This window comes from Giraffa tippelskirchi, chromosome X (genome assembly GCF_054371585.1).
Source record: "Giraffa tippelskirchi isolate mGirTip1 chromosome X, T2T-mGirTip1v1.2.pri, whole genome shotgun sequence".
In the NCBI taxonomy this organism is placed as follows: Eukaryota; Metazoa; Chordata; class Mammalia; order Artiodactyla; family Giraffidae; genus Giraffa; species Giraffa tippelskirchi.
The window spans coordinates 125,591,685-125,619,010 of record NC_137289.1 but is presented as its reverse complement, the minus strand read 5'-3'; the positions used below and the strand labels follow the sequence as shown (position 1 = coordinate 125,619,010).

Sequence of the window (27,326 nt, the reverse complement as noted above, 5' to 3'; positions counted from 1 at the left end):
TATTTTAAAAATAAATTTTATATTAAATAGGCCCTAATATTTGTTTTCTTGTTAGATCATCATGCTAGAACAGATAATTTTTTAATTGCTTACATTTTTCCTTGAACCTCATGAGTGTATGTGGGTCTTAATTATCCAGAACATGAAAACTGATGACCTAATACTATGTATATTGATGCTAATGGACTGCTTCAGAATTTGTCAGGCTATTAAAGCTGTTATGAAAGTGTCTGTTTTCTCCTTCTCCAATTTTAAAAACATTCAGAGGTAGTAAAACAAACGAATGAAATAATTTTTCTTTAATTTTGTTTCCTTGATGTCTGAAATAAAGTTAAACAAAGAGCATGTGTGTTAGAGTTTTTTTGAACAGCACTGTCCAATAGTATTCTGCGGTGATGGAAATGTTTTCTATCTGCACTGTCCAATATGGTAGTCACTAGTCACATGTGGCTACTGAGCATTTGAAATGTGGCCAGTGCAACTAAAGAACTGATTTCAAAATTTAATTAACTGACATTTAAATAGCCACATATGACTAGTGTATTGAACACTGCAGATTTAGAGAATTATACACAACACATTTGGTTAGTTAGGAAGTTATTCCTTGAGAATAGGACATACACACACAACGCATTTCCATTTTTCACTTAATTTACATTGTTTTCAGTGACCTTTGTACAGCATGACTGTAAAGTAAAATAAGTGATATCTACTACTAAACATTCATCCAAGGGTTATTCTTTCATTCACACCTCCATACCATCTGCAAAGAAAGAACTAAGAAGACAAGAGAAAAATTACATCATTTTTTTAGCTAATTAAAAGCTATTTAAGTCTAGGGACTTCCTTGGTGTTCCAGTGGCTGAGTCTATGCTCCCAACGCAGGGGGCCCAGGTTCAATCTCTGGTCAGGAATCTTAGTCCCGTATGCCACAGCTAAAGACCCTGCATGCCACAATGAAGCTCAAAGATCCCACAACTAATTAATTTTTAAAAAAGCTACTTAAGTCTAAAGTAGAGAAATATGCTTTTAGTTAAGAGCATACTATCAGACATAGGTGTTCCCTGGGGGCTCAGATGGTAAAGAATCTGCCTGCAATGCAGGAGACCCGGGTTCGATCCCTGGGTCAGGAAAATCCCCTGGAGAAGGGAATGGCAATCATCTCTAGTATTCTTGCCTGGAGAAACCATAGACAGGGGACCCTATTGGGCTATAGTCCATGGGATTGCAAAAAGTTAGAGGGGACTGAGCTACTTTCCCTTTCACTTCACTTTCATCAGATGTAACCACTTGCTGACCAAATATCCACTCTTTTTTTTAACTAAAAAATCTAAATTTTGTTCAGAACGGCAGGGTTGTAGGATTAGGTCACCAGTTTTCTTCTGAATTGTAAATAAAGAAACTCAACTACTTATTTAAAATACCCTATCCTCCAGAATCACTTAAAGCTAGGAGCAGTCACGTGACGCATTTCTGTAGTGTAAGTAGACCTCTTCTATGTGAGGCTGCCAGAAAAGCTTTTGCTTTCCTTTTAAGTAAGAGCTGACATACCTGGGCACATGCATTTACTCTCCCCATTTCCCCCTTTTCCATGTTAAGTCAAAGACATAGTGATTAGTGGCAGGGAAGCCACCTTGAGATCACAGGAAGGAATGAAAGCCAAACATTTAGGATGGCTGGGATGGCTCAAAGAAGAGTTGGGACACAGAAGAGTTGGGACACAGGAGTTTGGGGCTTTGGACTTACCCTGGAATACATAATTCTGAAGGTCTTGCTTGGTAAGGAAAAAAAAAAACCCTCTTATCTGGACAAGCTACTGTTAAGAGGATTTTGTCACATGCAGCCAAATACAATCTGAACAGTATTAATTGAGAAAAATATGGTCCTTTACTTCCTAAAATTCTTAGAGTCCAAAACTATAATTGTTTTTACTTGATGTGGCAAATTTAATTCCCAGGAGTCTTTCATCCATCACTGACCAAAAACAGACATAAATCACACTGCATTTAAAAAATAAAATAAATGTAAATATGCAAATGGCTCTATAATAGATTGTTATATTCCAAATGCTAAATAAAACTAGTCATCCATGAAGATAAAGTAAATCAACAATATTTATAAAACACCGTGTATGTCCTTAGCTGCTACAGCAAATAGAATAGTATGCCTGTCTTTAAGGGAATTTAAATTCATTTCCAGGGCTAGAATAAAAGAATATAAAAATCAAATGAAAATAAATGTTTATAAGCGAGGTCCAAGACAACAGACACAGCTCTACAAAAAACATATAGTTAAAGGGCAAGATAATATTGTAGTCAATCACTGATTAAAAAGACCAATACAGATTGGAGCTATCAAAACAAATTTCACTGAGAAGGCAGGGCAAAATCTCAAAGGCTTTAATGCTCTGACAAACCAGTCAACACTACATTTCTAATCATTATAATCAACCTTAAGGAGTATGAAGGAACCCTAAGTCATTGATGTGGTTACTTCATAATTGGATTTGATTAGAAATCACACCTTGAAATGGCTGCACAGTTCTCATCTAAAAAGTTACCTAATGCTAAAAATAAAATACATCCTCCTTTGATTTACAGGACAATTTTACTGTAAAATCTCCTTATATATAGTTTCTTGCCTGCTTGCATTCTTTCCAACTGCTATTATGTGCCCCCAATAACTGTTTCCTTCTAGTGCCTAACACCTATTATATAACTAAAAAAAAAAAAAAAAAAAATCGAACATGGGTAAGTGTGGTAAAGTGACAGTTTGATTTTTATGTCAAATTTCTCAAAGGGCATTTATGGCTCTAAAAGTGGCAGCTTTTTATGATTTTCATATAATATGACATGACAGAAAAGCTTAGCCTCCACATAGTTGCTACAGATTGTTTTCCCTCAAGTTTACAGGGAAAAAACATGAAGGAGTTAAGTGTAAATTATTCCCTTCTCTCCACCTTCTTAAGTAAAGATTTATCTATGGTGTTTTTGCCCCAACCCTTCCCCTTGGCTTTCATTTTCTTATTTCTAGTTGGAAGGTTTCAAAATAATCCTAGAGCTGAACAGAGATTAAATCAGTTGGGGAGTGGGGGTGGAGGATGAAGTCTATAATTACAAAGTTTATTCTCCTGTCATAATTGAAGGGAGAATATGTCAGGTAAATCCAACTATTTCTATTCTTAAGATAAATAATACAGAAGCCATTTTTTCCTTGAATAAATCACAAGAAATATGTAGTTCTTGAGTATGATGATACTTGTTTACACAGAATCTAAAATATAAAGGAAATCTGGAAGGTTTTATGAATTATTAAAATTATATTCAAAGTCATTACTATAAATCTAGTAAAGAATTAACTCCAATCACTCTAGAAACTCGAGTATCATTTTTAGTAAATGGATAAAAGATAACAGAACATGGCCACATGTTACTGCCTCTCTCTCAAAAACAATGAAGCTATGATGACCTTGGAAATTTACCAATCAGCTATCTTAGTTTATGGTTTTTCCAGTAGTCATGTATGGATATGAGAGTTGGACTATAAAGAAAGCTGAGCGCTGAAGAATTGATGCTTTTGAGCTGTGGTGTTGGAGAAGACTCTTGAGAGTCCCTTGGACTGCAAGGAGATCCAACCAGTCCATCCTGAAGGAAATCAGTCTTGAATATTCATTGGAAGGACTGATGCTGAAGCTGAAACTCCAATACTTTGGCCACCTGATGCGAAGAACTGACTCATTGGAAAAGACCCTGATGCTGGGAAAGATTGAAGGCGGGAGGAGAAGGGGACGACAGAGGATGAGATGGTTGGATGGCATCACCGACTCAATGGACATGAGTTTGAATAAGCTCCGGGAGTTGGTGATGGACAGGGAAGCCTGGCGTGCTGCAGTCCGTGGGGTCTCAAAGAGTCAGAAATGGCTGAGCAACTGAACTGAACTGAACCTTAGTTTATGCAATTTTAAAACATTGGAACATATCATACAAAAATAAATTTTCACCCCTAGGTTATTAAAGATTAATAAGACATCCAGAAAGAGAAGTCTAGTTTAATTGTCTTTTATATGAGAGAGGGAGGCACATATTAAGAGGGAGAAAATAAATGATTCATCCATTCAAATATATATAAAACTGAAAACACCATATCATTTTTTTCTCTGGTGGCAATTATCACTCTTTGTTTGTTTTTTATTCTTCCCTCACAGAAGATACACTCTAAAATTGGAGCCTAAATTATTCTTATTTTTAATCCCTGAGAGTAGATAACACTGAAGTCTTTCACCAGCATGTGTTCAATAAACAACAGATGAACAAAACCAGTCTTATACTGAAATCCATTAAAAGGTAGTCATTATATTTCTAATATAAATATAATCGATGTGACATTTCAAGTCAGAGGTCTCCAAAGTAGGAACTGAGAGAGGAAAGAAAGTAGTAGTAGTATTTGTTTTCATTGCAGACTATTAAAAGTATCTACCACTTTATAGGTATTTTAGCAATATGTATATATATATCACTGTTACCTAAGTAATCATTTATAGAAAACTGTGGCTAAATGAACAAAAACACTAATAGTGATGTGTGATCAATGCTTTATCTCTTCTTCAATTATTTGCTAACATACACAGGAAATCAAATTTAAATTCAAACTTATTTCACTATCATTTTCCAACATCATTTTATAATATACTTTGTAACGTGGGTTTTCAAAGACAATTTGTTGAATTAATGAATAGAGTAGCATGCACCTGACACTAACATTACCTAGCATTACCTTCACATTGAGTAATAAGAATCTACTTTATAACACACTGTAACCTCTATAACACACTATAACTTCAATAATAGACTTCAAGGACCCCAAGTTATAAAAGCCCCCAAAGCAGGTAATAATAGTTACTGTATAATAATATTATGCAGCTTTCAGAAAAGATTCAGAGACACTGAATTACTTATATTGCTTTCTTAGAGAAGATTCCAGATTTTAGGTAATTTTTATGAAAAAAATAAAAGCCATTTCATATAAAGGAATCCCTATCTAAACCCAAGCAAGAAAATTTGTAAATGCAATTTACTATTTAAAAACAATGACAAACATAAACTTCCTTATCAGAATCCCTTCAATGGTATTTCATTGAAAACACAATATACTGGCTTTTAACAGAATTTATATAAATATCATGGTTCAGTTTTACTTGACAAGGTTTTGACAGAAAATTTTACAGTGAACTGAATTGAAATGTAGTAAGATTTGCATTTCCATTCACAGACACTGAAATATGTGGTTTGGTAAAGCTCATGTTTATCTTTAAGCAAAAAAAAGTGTATATCATTTTCCATAAAAAAAGGTTATTATAGTATTTCGAGAAATGGATGTTTTTGTGTTTGCAACTCTATGACTTTTGTATTTTATGGGAGTTAATTTTGCCATGATCTGAGAGTATAAGTCATACTACTGATGACATATCTTAATGATCTTCAGCGAAGATAACAGTGAATTTGGCTCTCATGAGGTAAGGAAAGAAAACTGCATGTAGAATAGCGATCCACAGCTTTCTACAGGAGACACGTATATTTTTCAGAAGATAACTGTAGTACAAATTTGCAAATATCTTCAGCCCAACATAGTGCCACATTACTCTCTGTAGAATGCAACACGTCTTCTACATGTAGAAAGATAGCAAACTCTGGTATGGTGTTTCTTAAACAAGGTTGTGCAGGAAAGAACGGATGAGATGATGAGCACTGGATGTTGTTTGAGAAAAGATAAAAACAGAATAATTAATCTCTTCACACTAAGATGACTGCCATCGAACTTTTGAAATCTATTGGATACCCATGGAAATAAACTGTTCTTTTATTTTAGTGGAGAAATGAGATGTTTAAGAAGGGGTAGGCCCACGGAAAAAGAAGAAACATCTATTCCCAAGAGGTCTGTATTTACATTACGGCATCTACATTCACGAAGTGACTGTATACCAAGTTACTGTATTATCTGTAACCTTTCTCATTTGTTGAATAAGGGAAACTATTTGTAATACCCACTTTTCTTCTATGCTCATGGCAATAGAATAATACCAGAACTATTCTGTTTTTAGTTTAAACAATTGACGCCATTCTCCCCCAACTCCCACAATGTTCCACGTAATCCTTCTAGATTGACGCTAGGCATGTTCTTTTGTCATCAGATTATGGCTGAATGTATTTGACAAAAATTATAATCAGAATGCTTCTGGAGCCATTCAATTGCTCTTTGTGTAGATACAGCCAGAGTTGAAAAAAAATAATCAGAGAATTTTTATTAAAGACTCTGACCTTAACAATAGAAAAAAATTAAGCACATCCAAGGAATTATTTCCCATGTAAATGTACACTGTACCCAAAACTGCTTATTCAATCTCTGGATAATGAAATTTCCCAGGTAGCAGTATAATGTGCAGTTAAAAATGAATCTCGAACAATGCTATTATCATCTCGTCCAGATTGGTCAATTTGTCTCAACCCCAACCTGGGGAGGTCTTATTAGAGGACAAAACTCTTTGCCTATTCAATTCTTTATTCAATACAAGTGCCTGTGGTTCAGATTTAGTGGTGAATTACCCTGAACACCTGGCCAAAATGACTTGAAAAATGACTATAATTTATTTAGCACAGGTAATCAGACACTAGTAGAAAAAATAATGATATCTCATGGCCATGTAAATCCTGTTGATAACAACCCAATTATCTACCCACTGCCATGACCTCTGCCCAGATTTTCCATTCACAACTCTGGCTCCCCAACCTCTCTCTCTCCTCCTTACCGTCTATCCCTGCTTCTATTTTTCCTTTCTTATCTTTTTTCCTTCCTTCCTTCCTTCCCACCTCCCTTCCCTTCTCCCTTTCTTTCTTTCCCTCCTCTCTTTCTTCCCTTCTCTTCTCCCCTTCCTCGGTCTCTTCCCCAACTTCCCTTCCTTAAGGGTCATATTTAATCATCACTTTCAGAGAAAAACTCTAGACATATTTTCTCCTTCACTGGATATATTATCTCAGTAAAAGAAAACTGTGAATAGTTGTCAAAACAATTTTACTTCAGAGCAATTTTACTTAAACATGTGATGAAATAGGAAAAACATTTTTTATCAGATTTCTCCGACACTAAACTATCTATTACAAATCATCCTCTGCTATAAATTCCCAATTTTAGAAAATAAACTTAGAGCTTCATGGGTGTTTTACTTTTAAAGGCTTAATTTGCATATTTCACACACATCTCTATTCCTTTACAATGGTATATTTTTTACTCTAAAATTAAGCAGTCGAGTTGCTTAATATTTTAAATGGCTACATATAACAATCTTTTACAAAATCATAGTTGTAATTTTAACTTCCAGTTTTTGCTTAATGTAATTCACTTAGTAAATATTATCTTCATTTCTAAACGGTAGCAGCCCCCAATTTTCTAAGATAAGAATTTAATTAAAAAAATTACGCTAAAGGAGAACAGAAGCTTCATATCAGCTGTGTGATTTTTCAATTTCAGGTCTAGAACTATGAAAAGCTAACTTATTCAAATGCCATCTTGTTATTCCCTTTCTGGGGACAGCATTTTAATCACTACATCTCTAAAGTTTGATGTGAAGTTAATAAAATAAAAATTAAGTTCTCTCAGAGTCATAAGATGTTTTGCTACATCATCTTGTCTAATTTCTGATGCTCTGTAGTACAATTACAATCCCCCAACTCTAATCTCTGTAAAAAATGAAGCTTATTTATCACATTTCATTCACATTATCCATAAAGCAATCTATGTTTTTTGGAGAACCAATTACTAAATGTGAAGGTGTCAAAATTATATTTATAGTACTGGGGCATAAATAGTTTTATTTCAGGTCTCTATACTGCAAAGTTGAAGTAAACATATTGCTTAGACTGGGGTAGGGGGGGCGGTAAATGATCTCTCCTCCAGTGTAAGGAGCTTTGGAAGGAGAGGGGTTTAAATCAATGTTCTCTGCTCTCCTTTAGCTAAGAGGTGGGGGTGTGACCTAAGCAAGGTCAGCTGGATTCCTAGGACTTTAAATTTTGAAGTTACACAGAATAAAGAGAAAAAGAGTATCACAAGGAGACTCAAATAGTGCCTGCTAACTAAATGTCCAGGCACACCTAGATCTCTTCTTTTTCTGGGTCTTCTTCTATTGTTTTTGTTCAGTTGCTAAGTCATGTCCAACTCTTTTGCAACCCCATGGACTGTAACCCGCCAGGCTCCTCTGTCCATGGGATTTCCCAGGCAAGAATACTGGAGTGGGTTGCCATTTCCCTCTGCAGGGGATCTTCCTGACCCAGGGACTGAACCCATGTCTCCTACATTGGCAGGGGTTGTGGTTCTTTACCACTGAGCCACCAGAGAAGCCCCATCTTTTCCCACTGCCTTCATGCTAATTACAGCAAGTTTACTTTCTGCTTGATTTAATCAGAGGATGTTTCTGTTGCTTGCATGGAGAGAAACCTAACTATCAATAATATGCAACTAAACTACATTTGATGCTTTTATCAATACTTCTTCGTTTAAAATTCCTTAAGGGTTGCCACCACCTGTTGGCCATAATCAGAACTCCTTAGTCAATAGTGTAATAGTTGTGTAGGGTGGCTTATTGTATAGCAGATTAACGAATTAAACTGTATAAATTTTTAATGGATAAAAATATCCAATCACTACATTGTACACCTGAAACTACTGCAATATTACATGACAAAAAAAAAAAAAAAACATTCGTAGTCTGGTAAGGAAGAATCCCCATATTTTAGCTCTACCCTTCTCTAGGCAACATCAATTCCCTCCTCATCCCCTTAGTTCCAGCCAGATGGAATCACACTTTCTATAACATACTGCACTGTTTACCTCAGTGAAAAGCACTTGGCCTCTGTCATTTAATCTACCTGGTTAATTCCAACTTTTTCTTGAATGCTTGGCTTAGGTTTTATCTTCTTCAGGAAGCTTTTCCTGACATCCATCCTCCTCCCTGGCTTAGTTAGATGTCCCTGCCATGAAGGTAGTCCCTGGAGCATCACCCAAGGATATCCAGGGAAGCAGAAAACTGTGGTGATTAAGGGTGGGGATTCTGGGACCAGACTGCTTGAGTTCAAATCTCATTGTTGTCTTTTTACTATGTGCCCATGGGCAAGTTACCTCTTAAAATATTTATTTATTTGACTGCATCAGGTGTTAGCTCTGTCATGCAGGGATCTTTCGTTGTTGCACATGGATTGTCTACTTGCAGCACACAGGTTCAGTTGCTCCACAGCATGCGGGACCTTAGTTCCCCACCCAGGAATTGAACCTGCATCGCCTGCACTGCTAGGCAGATTCTTAACCACTGGACTACCAGGGAAGTCCCTTGGGTAAGTTACTTAACCTCACTGTGCTTTAGTGTAAGTCTCACAGTATTGTTGTAAACATCAAGTAGTATACACAAGGTGGCTCAGATGGTAAAGAATCTGCCTGCAATGCGGGAGACCTGGGTTTGATCCCTGGGTTGGGAAGATCCCCTGGAGGAGGACATGGCCACCCACTCTAGTATTCTTGGGCTTCCCTGGTGGCTCAGATGGTAAAGTATCTGCCTGCAATGCAGAAGACCTGGGTTCGATCCCTGGGTCGGGAAGATCCTCTGGAGGAGGGCTTGGCAACCCACTCCAGTATTCTTGCCTGGAGAATCCCCATGGACAGAGGAACCTGGCGGGCGACAGTCCATGAGGTTGCAAAGAGTCGGACATGACCGAGTGACTAAGCCCACGCATAGCATACACAAAGTACTTAGAAAAGTGGCTGGGACATCATTAATGCTAAATACGTGCTAAAATTTATTTCTATCAGAGTGCTGTCAATGCATTTTCCCCAGTACCTTGTCCAACTCTGTATTTCCCAGGCACTAAGTAGTAGCTCAATATAAACTTCCTATAAGAACATATGAATGAATAGGCAGAGAGTGTTTCAAGTTTATAAAGCACTTGTGGGATACTGCCTCATGTCTCATACCTCAAACAGTAAAGTTAGAATTTCTTTATTTAAAACTCCATATAGAGGAGATACTTATTTCCTGATATCATAATAAATACTTCCCCAAACTCATCTCTTTTTATACCCCCCCACAATTTGTTTAATGCTTCAGTTCAGTTCAGTCGCTCAGTCGTGTCTGACTCTTTGTGACCCCATGAACCACAGCACGCCAGGTCTCCCTGTCCATCACCAACTCCCTGAGTCCACCCAAACCCATGTCCATCGAGTCGGTGATGCCATCCAGCCATCTCATCCTCTGTCGTCCCCTTCTTCTCTTGCCCTCAATCTTTCCCAGCATCAGGGTCTTTTCAAATGAGTCAGCTCTTCGCACCAGGGGGCCAAAGTATTGGAGTTTCAGCTTCAACATCAGTCCTTCCAATGAACACCCAGGACTGATCTCCTTTAGGATGGACTGGTTGGATCTCCTTGCTGTCCAAGGGACTCTCAAGAGTCTTCTCCAACACCACAGTTCAAAAGCATCAATTCTTTGGCACTCAGCTTTCTTTATAGTCCAACTCTGACATCCATACATGACCACTGGAAAAACCATAGCCTTGACTAGACAGACCTTTGTTGGCAAAGTAATGTCTCTGCTTTTTAATATGCTATCTAGGTTGGTCATAACTTTCCTTCCAAGGAGTAAGCGTCTTTTAATTTCATGGCTGCAGTCACCATCTGCAGTGATTTTGGAGCCCAGAAAAATAAAGTCAGCCACTGTTACCACTGTTTCATGTTTATTTAGAGTCATTTTACTGATCATGTAGTGACTGAAGCTATACAAGGCAAGAATTGGCAAGATCTTTATAATTTGTTTTTCAATATAAGGGGAAGAAGCAGGAAAAGCATCCCTACTATTTAGCAAGAGAAGAGAGATTACAGGTGTGTGTGTGTGTGTGTGTGTGAACAAATTTAAATACAGTTGACCCCTGAACAACACAGGTTTGAAGTATTCAGGTCCAATTACATGGGTTGTTTTTTATTTTAATTACCAGAGTTGACCCTCCCTATCTGCCAACTATAAGACTTGAGCATCTACAGATTTTGTTATCCATGGTGGATTTCAGAAGCAATCTCCCATCGGATTGACAACTGTACTGGCTTTCTGTGACCCCAGACATGGCACTTGAACTTCTCTGAATTACATTTGGACCTGTAATTTAAAGACCATCACATTGAAGAGGCATCAAACATTTCACAAGAGAGTGTATACTGCCTTTCCCACTCTAGTATCTACTGGCTTTTAAAGGAGGCTGTAATATCATGAGCACAATGGGGTCCAGGTGTGGAAATGAGCTCTTATTTTCATGTGATATTATTATACAACATACAGCACAAAGGCCATGAACAGGAAGATTTATATAGCTTGCTTAGAATCTAATATTAATCACTAACAGTTGAATAGTTTCAGTGATCAAGGCAAGGTGGGAAGCATTTCCATGTACAACCCAATTGCATCCTCATGATCTCCTATAAGGAAGATAGTATCATTATCTACATTGTATAGACAGATGACCTCAGGTTCAGAGAGGTTGGATAACTCACCCAAGGTCACACAGCTGTGGTAGAGGAGCCAAGCTTTAAACCCAGACAATCTAATTTTAAAGCCCTTGTTTTAAACATTATAACACACTGCTTCTTCTGCTTAGGAATAGCTCCAGAAGTACTGGTATAATTCAATATGACACTGTGAAAGAATGTACCTCTTGTTTCTGTATGTAATGTGCGTGTGTGCTCAGTCACTCAGTCATGTTTGACTCTTCACAATTCTGTGGACTGTAGCTCATCAGTTTCCTCTGTCTATGGGGTTCTCCAGGCAAGAATACTGGAGTGGATTGCATTTCCTTCTCCAGGGAATCTTCCCAACTCAGGGATTGAATCTGAGTCTCCTGCATTGGCATGCAGATTCTTTACCACTGAGCTACCAGGGAAGCTCTCTGTATATATCAGCACACTGCAACTGTAAAATGCTTAGCATTGCATCTGACACAGATTATATATACAAATACACATGCATCACCAAATGGCAGCCACATTTACAGTTAATACTGGCAGGCAGTATACATAGTAAGAACACAGGCTTAGAAACCAGACAGACTTGGATTTGAATCTTTGTTCTGCTACTTATTAGGAGTGTGATATCTATGAGTTTCATTTGCTCTTTGGGAAAAATTTGGCTAATGATGCTTGTCATAAAGCAGTAATAAAACCAACTATACATTTATATAAATATATAGATAAATATATATATTTACATATCTTTATATTCACACATAACCAACACTATATGATGTATGTGAATGTGAATTCTTTGAGCCTTGCTCTCAGAAGAGGAAACCAAGATCCAGAGAACGGTTTGACCACAATCATGCCACTTGCAAATGACAAAGAAAAGATCATTGAATTCAGGTCTTCTGAGTCTAAAATTAAGATACTTTAAAAGCAGGTTGCTTACTATTAAATAATTAGCATTATTACTGAATTGCTGAAGTTCATTTTAAAAAGAAATCTGTCTGCCCCTACTCCCTGTTTTTTCAAAAAGTAGCTCTGTAACAGCTAAACAACTTCAGTACAATTTATTATTTCTTCAGAATAAAGACTTGAAAAATCATTTACGAGTGAGAAGCTATAGCATATAAACCTTTCAAAACTACTTTTCTTATTCATTCAGAAATATAAAGGACATACTATATATTTGTTCTAGCTAGGTAAATCATATTTATTTCAGTGTATTCTTATGTCTCTCATTGATGTTATAATTTTGCAGAGTGGATTGCAATGAGGCTGAGAAATGCAATCTTTGCTTTAAAAAACATGTTTCAGCATAGCATTAAATAAATATGAATATTAAGATCTATGTTATTTAAAAAATGCATTATGTTTTGTTACTTTTCTTGTTTGTAGCTTATTTTCAATTATCCTTATCACTGGAGGAGGCAAATTGGCATGGACAACTCAGAAGACTGAATAACCAATTCCTAGATTATTATATTTGATTCTGGAATATATTTTGGCTGCAGAGTACCAAAACAAACAGTTTAAATGTAAATAGCTCAAATGAGGTATTTATTTGATGTAAAATATATTTTTAAAATATTAGTTGTTTAGTGAATTTCATTAAGCCAACTATACTTTAAGGGTTATGCTTTTTTACTCCCAGTATTCCTGTGCAGTTTATGGCTGTTTTAGACAACTGCATTAATTTGTTTCCTTGATCATATTTGGACTGAACAGAGTAAACAGAGGAGTGTGTTGGCTGATAGGAAAAAGCTGCATAAAAACTGGTGGGAAATGGTCTGGGAGAAGTAAGCGACTTGTGGAAAGTCTTCACTTTCAAGACAGACCTCTGCCAACTGTGATCTGTTTTCCCCCATACCTTCTGCTTGATGATCATCTCATTGATGTCTTCAAGATCACCCACCATCACCCTCTGTGCTTTCAGAACTCGATCAAGCAGAGACAGCCAGTCGGTAAGTTCTGTCCAAGCCCGGTTGAAATCTGCCAGTGCAGGGACCTCCAACAGCAAGGAAGATGGCATTTCTAGTTTGGAGACAGCGGTTTCCTTGGCAACCACAGGTTGTGTCACGAGAGCAACAGTCTGACTAGGAGCTAAATTTTTTTTTTAAAAAAGAAAAAAAAAATATTAGAAACACAAGATAAGAAGCCAATTTCAATAAAAATAAAACTGATGTAAGGGCAACAATTTTAGCCAAAGTATTATTTACGACATCATGTGTTTTTCTCCTAACCATATGGACACTTTAGATAGTATTGCATGATAGAAAAATTCAAAGATCCCAACTTTTCATTAATAAACATTTAACAGTCTTTCAAAATGGTTTTGATTATCCTCATGGCTGAGCAATTAATTTAATTTAGAAAGTACCCTCTCAATGACAATATACAGGTTGTGGAACTGGTAAAGAAAAATAGAAAGTATTCAGACTGTGCCAGATGAATAAGTTTTACTTATATTTTTTAATCAAGAGGGAAAAAAAAAGTAAAGATTGGATAAGATCTTATTTCAAACTTACAATTTCTCTGAATAGGAAGTAAATTACTTTGGCAGTGGACTCTAGAGAAATCAAAGCCAATGAAATGTTCTTGTCTTTGCTCTGTATCTTATATTGGGAGCAGCTTATATATGTCTTTTTTCCTTTGCTTTCAGACTGGTAATATAGTGGCTAGCAGTGAAGAACATCTAAGCTAGTTATTTTTGAAAAATCAGAACTAGTAAAGTTTTTCCATTTGGATAATGAAACATGTTTTTTTTTAAATTAGTTTATTTATCTATTTTTTAACTTTACAATATTGTATTGGTTTTGCCATACATTGATATGAATCCACCATGGGTGTACATGTGTTCCCCTTCCAGAACCCCCCTCCCACAACCCTCCCCATCCCATCCCTCTGGGTCATCCCAGTACACCAGCCCCGAGCGCCCTGTATCATGCATCAAACTGAAACATGGTTTTAAAGTTACTAAGAAATATTAAATTAATATGAATAGTGGTGAACACTGTAGTGTAAGGTAGCATACGGTAATAGTTAAGATCTGAAGTTCCAGAGTAAAACCCCCCTGGGAGAGAATACCTCTCTCTGTCTTAGGAACTCTGTGACCTTGGTTAAGTTACCAAACTTCTCTAAATTTCAGGTTTTCTCTTCAGCAAGTAAGGATAATGATAGGGTTAATGTCATAGGGGCAACTGTGTAGATTCAATGACTAATACAAGAAATGTACATAGCACAATACCAGGAAAATAAAAGGAAAAATATTAGCATAGTTCCTGACACTAGTAGATAATAGCATTAGGTTTTTTTGGTATGTATGTATGTATATGTATGATAAATGTATGTATGTATATATGTATGTATGTATATATATGTATGATAAATAAGAATGTATGTATATATATGTATGATAAATAAGAAGCAGAATGATAAACAAATATGGTGAGAAGTTAGAGATAAGGGATTGAAATATGTAAAATATTTGGGGAAAAACTGAGCCAAAGGCCTGGTATAGCCCTATATGTACTGAAGGACTGAATTTGCTGGCGTGAACTGATACTAAATATCAACAAACAGCTGGATTATCGCAGGTGAGTGATGAAGGATAAGGAGTGTCACATTGAGTTCATAGGCAATGGCTTCTGAAGCCTGATATACCCAGGAGACTGGTAGTGAAGAAAAAGTGGCCTGTGTAGTTCAGAAGGAAAGTTTTGAAGTAAAGCTGCAAAACACAGCATCTCAGTGAGAAATCTAGGAAGTATGGACAACAAGGCAATTGTTCTAGAACCATGAAGAAAATGTGCCATGTGGCATTCCATTCTGACATTACCATAAATGATTTTTCATGGTTATATCACTTTCAGCTTTTTTAAGGTTGTCTTTTTGTTAGAGAAGATGATAAAAGGAATGGAGGCATGTCTCCTATCTCTCAAGATTCTTGGGGAGAACAAGAGGTTCCTACAGGTAGAAGAAGTAATCTTGAACAAGGCAGAAAGAAAAAAAAAAAAAAGTGAGGTGACAGATAGAATAAAAAACTAATGCCAAGATGGGGACTTCCCTGGAGGTTTGGTAGTTAAGACTTTGCCTTCTGGTGCAGGGGGTGTGGGTTTGCTCCCTGGCTGGGGATCTGGGATCCGGAATGTCTCATGGCCAAAATGCCAGGGCACAGAACCAGAGGTGATATTGTAGAAAGTTCAATAAAGACTTAAAAAAAAAACAAAACAAAACAACTAATGCCAAGAAGTAATGACTGAAAAGACAATGATAACCGAGGAGATGGAGAAGTAGTTTCCCAAAGCTATCTCACTACTCTAAGGTTTTTTTCTAGAAAGAATGAAACATAATCTGAAGCAGAAATAGCATCTTGTGGTTCCACAGTCTAGTAGGAGAAAGCATGGGAGCCAATAGGTTCTAAAAATCTTAAAAGGGATTCCAAGAGAAGAGCCAAATTCTTGGAGAGAACACATGGGTGATGATGAAAAGAGAGCTAAAATAAAATATCACCATAGGAGCTAACTGTGGAATGCCTAGCTAACTAGGAAATATGGACAGATTGTTCTTAAAATACAAAACAATAGATATTCTGGCAATGCACAGTATTTTGGGGAGGATTTCAAGGTTCTGGGAGATTTCAGATGCTTTTTTTTAACTGACTTGTTGAAAAAGTCACTGTCAAAAGAGAGTAGGAATGAGTTTTTTTTTTTTTCTCTAGACTTGTTTCTGACCAACAAAGAAGTAGCTTAATGAAGTGGAAATGATCATGTCATCTTAAATTTCTATATAGCCAAGAATGAGAAAGCAGAGAATCATCAGACTTCAATTGTTTTCTGGAAAGCACATTTTTTGGAGTGGGTAAGTCTACTGGAAAGAAAGGCTAGGACCAGAGATTGAAAAACAATGTTTTAAGATGACTAAAAAGTACAATTAACATTGAGAAGGTAATGTCACAAAATTCTCCAATGGGGAAAAAAGTATCACCAAGTACAAAGACAGCTGAAAAAGATTCAGAGGAGAGTTGAGAGGCAGAGCATTGCAGCCATCTATGCCCCCGCTATGGGCAAAGGATCTGATTTATGGACTCATCAGGCAGGCCATAGTCAAAGCTGTGGCTTTTCCAGTAGTCATGTATGGATGTCAGAGTTGGACCATAAAGAAGGCTGAGTGCCAAGGAATTGATGCTTTGGAACCGCGGTGCTAGAGAAGACTCTTGAGAGTCCCTTGGACTGCAAGGAGATTGAACCTGTCAATCCTAAAAAAAAATCAACCCTGAATATTCATTGGAAGGACTGATGCTGAAGCTGCAATATTCTGGCCACCTGATGTGAAGAGTTAACGCACCGGAAAAGACCTTGATGCTGGGAAAGATTGAAGGCAGGAGAAGGGTGCCATAGAATCTAGTAGGTGTTCAACTGATGACCTCTGAATACATGAATGAGACTGATCCTCCTAGCACTACTCTGACAGTAGATACACCGTGTATTTTTTTCCCTTCTGCTGCTCAAACAATGTTTATTGGCTGCTCACCTTCTAAATTAGCATGGCTTTCCAGGTCCTGTGCTCTCTGAACCAGACTTCCTACTCCAGCCTCATCTCCCCCCATTCTTCCCATGCTCTCGGTCACCTCAGTCTCTATGTAGCCTTCTCCAGTTAGAACAGACCATCGCATACTTCTTTGCCCTTCCATATGCTCTAATACTTTTTGAAAACTCCTCTCCCTTCCCCAGACAAAAGCCTCAATTCCTTTTCAAATCCAAACTCTAGATTTCTGTCTTTTTTGGAGCACCACGGTAAGTTTATAACTAAAAATCTCTCTGAGGCATAGAATTATACTAGTCTTTTGGGTCTTAAACACATTGAATCTTTAACATTTTATTACTAAAATGCAATAATCACTAGGATGAACAAAATCTTGCACCATTATTAGGGATGGGGATTTTAAGATGGCTAGAGGGTAGTTGATAGTACTTCGGAGCTGGATTCTAAACTCTAGAAACTTTGGGTCTCCAAGAATAGACAAAAAAGTGCTATAAAAAACTAGAAAGAGGCAAATTTTCATCTATCACACACATTTTTAGGGCCAATTCTATCTATAACACTACTTAGAAAATATTTCATTCTTCCTAAAAAGACTTAGGGGCTTCCCTGGGTACTCAGACAGTAAAGAGTCTGCCTGCAATGCATGAGACCTGAGTTCAATCCCTGGGTCAGGAAGATCCTTGGAGAAGGGAATGGCTACCCACTCCAGTATTCTTGTCTGGAGAATCCCGTGGATGAGTAGGCTGCCGGGCTACAGTCCATGGGGTCACAAAGAGTCAGACATGACTGAGCAACTAAACACAAAAAGGCTTGCCTCTAGATTAATGTATGTGCATATACTTTATTTATTTTTTTATTAAAATAGCAAGATGCTTCAAAGGAAAAATTTTGAGGTCTTATTTTATTATGTATATCATATACTGACTTACACTGCATTTTCAGATGCCTTTACTTTTATCTAAAGAGAAAAAAAATGAGGTTGTTTCTTTTCCATGTCATTTTACTAAAAACATAAGCTAACCTCATTAGGTGGTCAAGAGGCAGTTTAAGTGGTTTTGCCCAGACTGAGCAACAGAATCTTGACGCCAAGGGTCAGGGAGGGGTATTGACTCATTATAGGGGAGTATTCTTGTAACTGTATAATTTAAAAGATGAAGAGAGGATTTGTTGAGAGTTCTCTCAACCCATAACCCTAATCAGGGAAGCAGTTAGGACATGTAAATGAATACACAGAATCTTAAGCACAAAGTTCTACGATGGGTTTCCAGGTTCTCCTCAAGGAGCACCAAAAATGGCTCCCCCTCCAGCCAGTGGGGATCCTTTTCTTCCTGTTTAATGCCTTGCAGTTTGATCTGCTTGCGAGATATCTGCCCCTTGCCTCAGGCCACTGCCTAGGGTCACAAGAAGTTGGCCCTAGTGATGGTTGCTTCAGATCTCTGCTTCTTTAAAACCAAGGTCATCCTTCTCAAGTCTGAAGGAGAAAATATCTCTTCCAGCATGGGGAAGAGTCTTTGTGGTGTCACACTATTAACCGTCCCTCCAGCAACAGGCGCTAGTGTCCTCGGTTCATCAGTTCATGTCAGAACAGCATGTATTACAATGTGTATAACTAAGCCAAGTAGATAGGTAAAAAGATAAATAGATTGACACATCATATATATATATATATATATATATAGATAAGTGCATGCACACACACACACAGACCCTGTGTAGTTTGACTACTAATTGTAGCATATTGTAGCATAATGTGTTTCACATGCATTCATTAGAAAATTAAAATAACTCTACTAAAAACTATTTCCCTTCCATAGTTAGCATACAAAAAGTCAAGCTCAAAATTGTTGAAAGGAATCAAGTTTGGCACACTGGAATAGTAGCATGAGTAACAGTAGGTGTAATATACTATTGCAAACCACAGCTTTCCTCTGAATATTTTGTTAATTAAAAGGTGTTGGCATTAGGAGGGAACTCTCATTTTTTCAAAAGTGTTTGAAGAACATTTCCTTAGTCTAAAATTTTAATTGGTTTCAAGGGTACATGATTAGTCAGACTAACAGCTTTACTTAGAGCTTTAGAGGAACTACTAAATCTTTTAAAAAACACATACACAATGTGTTTGGAATACTTTCTTTGAAGTATTCACATGTGGTTTTTCTGTAATTCACAGGTCTCTTTTGGTTGATAAGACAACAACTAACACATATTCTATTTCTAGCTTTGTTGTATGAATGTGGGTAATTTTTGGTTTTCTTTCCTTTGATATTTGAAAAATCAGTCACTGACTAAATGATAAATTATACACAGATATCTAAAAAGTACCATTTTGTATATGTGGTTAAATTGAATTACTGCCTAACACTAGTTATAAGAAAGACTGTTTTAGCTAATTATCCATATCACCAATAGATAAAACAACTGTCCTCCATGCAAGCAACACAGGGAAAGTTTTCCTTTTGAGTATTTAGAAGGATGGCGTGTAGTTTAATAAAACCTGTATGAGAAAGTGCATGGTACCAACATTAGAAATCATGCATGGACTCAAAAAGAACCTCACTTCTCTCTAAATATTTATAGTCTCCAGGTACAAGTGAAAAATTAGAAACAAACACTGTGAATCCAGAAACATTTATTTTTGTCTATACTCTTTCTCATCATTCTAAAGAGGAAATAGTATATATGATTCAACTATCATCAATTATTTACATTTTAGCACAGTAAGAGCTTGTATTATACATGGAAAGTCCTGGAGAAATGGAACTTAAGGATTCATGATAACCAATTATATTTCTGGACTTGAGAAACAAATTAGTTGACAGTAAGAGCCATAGACTTTTAAAGCTTAGCAACGCTACTTTATCACTTTTTAATTGATTCTTTTCTTCTACTAAGTATATAATCCAAGTAAGAAATATTTTCTGCCACTTGGAAAAGAGATCACCACCTACACTATCACCACAATCATTTACTCAGGGTTTTCTACATGCCAGGCAAGGTTATTGATAAGCCCTGTTTAATGTTTACCAAATGATTTTCAGGTTGGCATTATTTCCATTTTACTAAAAGGTAAAATACCTTGCTCAGGATTTCACATTAACAAATGACAATGCCAAGACAGTGTACTTAACCACTATACCTATTTCTAAGACTGATATGATCATCAGATATTTTTCATACATGTCCCACTCAATATATAATATTATTAATTACTCAAATACTTTTGACTCCAAGAGCTATAGTTTATAGCCTATGGTATTCACAAAATCATCTAATGTTGATTCTAATTAGGGAGCGATCACCTTGAACTACTCACGAAAATATGGATTATAAAAATCAAGTGAGGGAATTCCCTGGTGGTCCACTGGTTAGAACTCTGCACTCTCACTAATGAGGGCCCAGGTCCTATACCTGGTTGGGGAACTAAGATCCCGCAAGCTGCACAGAGTGGTGGCCAAAAAAAGAAAAAAAATCAAGTGAATCTGGTTTCCTCCCACAAGTTGAATATTATTCTTGAGGATTATCTCCAACCTAACTTCACCCAAACAAGGATCCTTTCTACATTAATTTGAAGACAGAAATAACCTTGCCATTCCCCCCTTTTTCATTTGCATCTTTTAACTTGTATACATGAATTCTTATTCATATATGGATTCATAACTCATATGAATTCTTCACACATGCAGTCAATAAAAAGCAGTGTTTCTCAACCTTAGCACTGTTGATATTCTGGCACGGATAAGCCTTTGGTGTGGGGGGCTCACCTGTGCTTTGTGGGATGTTTATCTGTATCCTTGGCCAGAGTACCTTCCCAGTTTTGACAATCAGAAATGTTTTCAGACATTATCAAATGTCTCTGAAAGCAGCTGGGGCAGGGGGCGGGGGGAGAAGGGGTGGTGGGGAGGTGGATTGCTTCTGGTTCAGAATCACTAATTCAAAGGGTTTTAAATTTCTCTTCCTCAGTCTCTCTCCTTCTCCTGTGTGTGTGTGTGTGTGTGTGTGTGTGTGTGTGTGTGTGTGTGTGGTTTATATACTTGCCTAACATTTGCAGTGGACATGGGCATCTTTTATGCCAGTGGTCACCGATCTTTTGGGCACCAGGGAGCATTTTTGTGGAAGACAACTTTTCCACAGACTAGGATGGGGGGATGGTTTGGGGATGATTCAAACACATTACATTTATTGTGCATTTTATTTCTATGATTATTATTAACCCAGCTCCACCTCAGATCATCAGGCATTAGATCCTGGAGGCTGGGGACACCTGCTTGAAGTCCATCTAAGTTGGTGCTCTCCTATACTTTAGAAGTATAGGTTAAGTGAAATTCAGTGCGTCTCTTAGCCACAGGATACTGGGCAGACACTAAAGAAACAGTAAATACTTGAAGCTATAGCTGTGAGGGAACAGTAAATAATATGACACAGGCAATGCCATGATGATAAAAGTGAAAGCTTCTCTGGTAGAGAGTAAATGTCCACAAATTCCTTCTCTTCCTGCATCTATACCCTTGTAATGAGACATTCCAGATGCTCCCATCAAGAGCCATAGTATATTTCTCCATTCATTGAATATGGATGGGATATTGTTAAACACGGTGCAAGCGAAGGTTTGAGAAATTCTTGGCCATTGGGCTATGCGTGGAAACCTTTCACCACTATGCAAACTTCACTGGCCTACTGAGTGATGATAGGCAAGTGGCTCTGTCACATCCATTGCCTCATCCAATAATCAAGTACCAGATACATGAGGGAGGCCATTGACTACTGGCTGACCATTAATACATGAGTGAGTCTAGTTGAGACTGACAAAAGAGTCACATAGATACACCCAATCCAAAGCAGACCCCCAAATGATGAGCTAAATAAATGATTCCTATTTTAAGCCACTACATATGGGAGTCACTCGTTATAGAACAATAAATGATACAACCTCCATTTTTACCAATTAAAGACTCGCATCCAAAACAAGTTTAAAATGGCCCTCCCATTGCTAGAGAAATAAAACAAATGCTGATCCAGCAAAGAGAACACAGTTAAGAAAGAGTCGTCAAGTTAAAGTGTGAAAAACAGAGCACTGAAGATACACATAATCATTCTATGATGCCTATAATTCAGGCAGCCAATATTTTATAGGATATTTGAAAAGCCAAGCCTTTAGTAAAAATTCATTGTTAGTACACTTAAAACTATGTAAATGAAAAGAGTAGAGAATATAATAATGATGGCCATGAAGCAGGCAGCCCAGTGCAGAAAAAAAGGGAAGAAAAGTCAGATCAGACCATAAAAGAGACCATGCTATTGATGAAGAATGATCATCAATTCTAAAACTGACATCAGAATAAAATGCATACATTCATTTGGGTATAACCAGCTAGAAAATAGGGCTTCCCTGGGTAGCTCAGCTGGTAAAGAACCCAGCTGCAATGCAGGAGACCCCAGTTTGATTCCTGGGTTGGGAAAATCCCCTGGAGAAGGGATAGGCTACCCACTCCAGTATTCTTGGGCTTCCCTCTGCCTGAGTGCATGAGACCTGGGTTCGATTCCTGGGTTGGGAAGAACCCTTGGAGAAGGGCATGGCAACCCATTCCAGTATTCTTGCCTGGAGGATCCCCATGGACAGAGAAGCTTGGCAGAGTACAGTCCACGGGGTTGCAAAGAGTCAGACAAGACTGAGCGACTAGCCACAGCATAGCAGCTAGAGAACATTGCATAGTTCTCATAATAGCAAATACACTGCTGTTCTATCAAAAATTTTAGCACCTTGAAAAATTCTTAAAGGATCCAATCTGCTGTTTGTTTTCAACAGAATTGCCCCTACCTGAATATTAAAGATAAGATTCTGTAGTAAAACATGAACAAAACCAGGTAAGCAGTGTTCTCCACATAATTAAGTCCAAATGAGTCTCATATTTGCTTGGATAAGCTATGCTTTTACCCTCAGAAGCAAAATAACTAGCAGTGAGTTTTTTAAGCTGTTAAACATGTGCCAGGCCCTCCCTCACAAGCCTCACCCTTGAGATAAGCTACTTAAAGGATCAAATTTATCTTTTTCTTCATCACCAACCCAGTGTGATGTCTAATACACAGTGGCCTCAACCAACATTTGCTGCTGTTGTTATCCAGATTAGAATGAAGCGGAATCCTGAAGGGATGCATAAGAGAGAGGGAGGGTGGTGGAAAGAGAGACTGATTCATTAGAGTCTCAATCTAGAGTTTCATCAGCCAGAACAAAGCAAAGGAACCATTAGCTCCAATGTAAATGAAGCAGTATTAAGTAGTCTTAACATGTAAATTCTTTTGGCCTGAATTCATAATAATACCTTACATCTGTACAGAGCTTTGAACAGTATAAAAGCATAAAAGTGTCTTTTCAGTCATTTTCTCCATTGACTTCTCACCATAACACTTGAGTGCGGGCAGGGAGAGCAGCATTGCGATCAATTTGCAGGAGAGGAAACTAAGATTTGGATAAATTAAAATACTTCTCCAGGATCAAAATCTAGTAAGTTAGATGGGAATTCCCAAGCAATCTATATTTTAAGAAGGAAGGCTCTGAGTTGACTGATGAAAGAGGGATTCATGAAAAACCCAATTAAAAAATCTGCAAAGGATGTGAATATACATTTCTTGAGAGAAGATACATGAATGGCCAATAAACACATGGAAAGGTACCAACATCACTAACCATCAGGGAAATGCAAATCAAAGCCGGAGGTGGGGGAGGGAGGAAGAGAGACAATGAGAAGAACAAGTGTTGGTAAGAATGTGGATAAACTGGAACCCATGTGCAATGTAAAATGGTACAGCCTCTGTGGGAAACGGTATGGAGGTTCTTTAAAAAGTTGAAACTAGAATTACCATACGACCCAGCAATCATACTTCTGAATATATAGTATATCCAAAAGAACTGAAAAGAGGATCTTAAAGAGATATTTGGACACTGATGTTCATTGCAGCATTTTTGAAAAAGGTCAAGAGGTGGGAAAAACCTAAATGTCCATGGACAGATGAATGGATAGGGAAAATGTGGTATAGGTATACAATGGAATATTACTTAACCTTAAAAAGAAGGAAATCCTGGACTTCCTGAGTGGAACAGTGGATAGCAATCGGCCCACCAATGCAGGGGACATGGGTTTGATCCCTGGTCGGGGAAGATTCCACATGCCGCAGAGCAACTAAGCCCATGTGCCACAACTACTGAGCCACAATACTGAGCCCACCGGCCACAACTGCTGAAGCCCACTGTGCTCCACAACAAGAAAAAGCATCACAATGAGAAACTCACACAACACAATTAGAGAAAGGCCGTGCACAGCAATGAAGACCCAGCACAGCCAAAAAAAAAAAAAAAATTTTTTTTTTTAAAAAGGAAATTCTATCATATGCTACAGAATTTCTGTTTGCAAGATGAAAAATTTATAGAGATCTGTTGTGCAATGGCAAAAAATTAACACACTGTATACTTTAAATGGTTAAGATAGTAAATTTTATGTGTTTTTCACTACAACTTTTAAAAAAGGAATCCATAGACCAGCCTAAGTGTGGACTTCTTCCTTTCCCTTCTGGGCTAAGGAGATTTAAAAGAGATCTTTGAATACCAAAATAAAGACCATCCTGTAAATATCAGTGGTTCTGACATATGTAGGCCCAGTGAAAAATGACCAATTTCTTTTTCTGTCATTACACCTCCTTCTTTGTAACCTTTGTGGGATAAAGAAGAATATTCCAATACCTCTCTGTGGTGGATATTGTGGGGCCCCATCGCACTTCTCCTGGTGTCGATGGACCCACACACCAGGTACTATTAATAATGACTGCTAATGCATCTCTCCCTGAGGCTTGCTGTTGGTCAGTACAAGGATATTAAGCCCCAGCTCACCTGCCTCAATTTTAGACAACTATGAAGGATGGATCCAGCTCCAAGCTCTCTGTCAGTTTGGCTTCAGTTCAGTTCAGTTCAGTCGCTCAGTCGTGTCCAACTCTTTGAGAGCCCATGGCTGCAGTATTAACTGCTCTGTGGATGAGCCTCTCCCACTCTGTCCAGTAACACCGCCCTCACTTCCTTGCAGGTAAATCTACCGATACTCATTCCCATTAAACCTAATGAATGCAACTTTTTGTCTCAGAGCATACTTCCAGGAAATCCAATCTAAGATACCATCTTTTGACCCCTTAGACACCTAAATACATGAGTTCCTTTCTAATACATAAAAGCAACATGGCATTCAATTCTGGAGTAATATTATTTAAATTATGTATTGACATCACATGTTGTATAATTCAATATTCAGTTGAATGCTCTGGAAACTTAGCAAAAGTCAGGCAACCACTTGGTGGCATATTTATTACTTAAGGGTTTATAAAAAGGTTTTTATACTCTGCTTATAGCTGAGTTTCAATTTATCATCTGAGTAGCAGCTTTGTAAGTGAAATCTGAACACATCCTAAAGCTAAAACACCAAAGAGTTTGACAAATCCCAATACTAAAGTCTTGAACTCTGTCTCCATAAAGAAACTGGAAATGTAACTGCTATCTTGTGTTAGTTTGATCTGATCGTGCTGAGCTAAACTTGGCTTTTAAAGTTCTGGGTCAGTAAACACCTTACAAACTGAAGGTATGGCAAATGCACTAACTGAAGTAGATCAACTAGCTCCATCAAAATCAATTCATGTTTTCATTAAACTTGTAGAGGAGTATACTATGCCCACAAGTGCAGTAATTATGAACTATACAATAGGAACCAAAAATCAAAGGTAGAAAACAAGTACCAATTACAAAGGGGAAATTGCTTGTTACAGGCACAAAAATAAGATTATAATGTCTGTTTCTTTAAATTCTGCTCACCAAGCCATCTCAAATTCCTTTTGAAGGAGAGGTAATCATAAATAAAAACACTGTTTGGTGGTTATTAATCACGCTATTGAAGCAATAGTGTGATTACCCTTAGGAGCAATGCACAGACTTCCTATCGTTTCAGACCCGAAATCTCATGGTCCTAATCCTTTGGATGAATGGGTCTCAAATTAAGAGTGTAAAGAGAGCCTGGAAAAGCTGGCAGTCTATAGTTCATGGTTTCTGAAATAGGAACATAGCTTACTTTTTCACTTAAAAGATTTGTGAAGCTGAACCTCTTATTTCTGCTACTTAAGAACAGAAAATTTTATCGGATCAGGGTTAATGCTTATTCCTTTAAAAGAATCAGTAAATCATATTTAAACCTAGTAACACTGGTACTATTCCCATGATGTCAGTGTTTTATATAAAACACAGAATTACACCAAATTTTTGCATTTGAAAACAGTATTTGAAAATGAAGTTTTAAGTAAAATGGAGTTATATTTCAGAGTCAAATAAATACTCTAAGGTAAAGTTAATTACACAGTCCACAACAGAAAACTATGCTTCATTTTTTTGTTAGGAGAAAGGTAACATTGGGCTGTACCCTGCAGGCCTCCAAGGTCTGTGTGTGCCCAGCTTCCAGACAAAAGAAAGAGCCTAGACTTGGCGACAGAGACATCAGTGGTTTAATGGATGGAGAAGCTTACATGTCTGAAGCAAGGTCCTGGAGCGACCCCCAGCGAGTGCAGTGGACTGCAGGTTGGGCAGAACATGGTGGCTGGTAGGCTTGCTTCCAAGGGGAAGCGGAATTGACTTCAGATGGGCTCATCAGTTGCCAGGGAAACCAGTAGAGGTCACACCCCTCACTGCCCCTTTAGTGAGGACAATCACCCGCTGGGGCCTGGGGCAAGTATGGAGGAGGTTGTGTGTGTGTGTGCACACGCATGCGCGCACTTGCATGCACGAGCGCACACACACCCAGTTTGGCCTGACTCTTTGTGACCCTGCGGATGGTGGTGGCCTGCTTCGCTGTCCATGGGATTCTCCAGGCAAGAATATTGGAGTGGGTTGCCATGTCCCCCACCAGGGGATCTTCCTGACCCAGGGGACCAAAACTGCATCTCTTAAGTCTTCTGCATGGGCAGATGGGTTCTTTACCACTAGCGCCACCTGGGAAGCCCATGTAAGGAGGTCAATCCTGTGCATAAGATACAGGTGAGGCAGGCACTAGTCAGGCAAGAGATGGATAGAGAGCAAGAGAACAGCCATCTTGAGTCGAAAACTGATGTTCCCTTTATCCCAAGATATTTTGGTTTGGAGTAAAATATATTTCCTTTATTATTGTTAAAATTACAGCCTACAGAAGAAAGTAGAAGTCAGGAATGTAGTAGATTCTTCCCAATGTTCACAG

At 37.8% G+C, this 27,326-nt stretch overlaps 1 protein-coding gene and 1 long non-coding RNA gene across 4 annotated transcripts in view; both read right to left on the bottom strand.

Moving 5' to 3' along the window:
* DMD (dystrophin) overlaps nt 1-27,326 on the bottom strand; it is a 2,147,259-nt gene that overhangs the window by 664,761 nt on the left and 1,455,172 nt on the right. For all 3 annotated transcript variants that reach the window (XM_081564318.1, XM_081564319.1, XM_081564320.1), the window contains one exon: nt 13,406-13,638. In XM_081564318.1, the coding sequence (XP_081420444.1) occupies nt 13,406-13,638 (233 nt within the window). The remainder of the gene's footprint in view (nt 1-13,405; nt 13,639-27,326) is intronic.
* On the bottom strand, nt 6,821-10,230 carry LOC145535993 (uncharacterized). Its single transcript, XR_014075580.1, has 2 exons — nt 9,906-10,230; nt 6,821-8,243 (listed from the first exon to the last, which is right to left on the bottom strand). It is a non-coding gene; the product is annotated as an uncharacterized LOC145535993 (long non-coding RNA).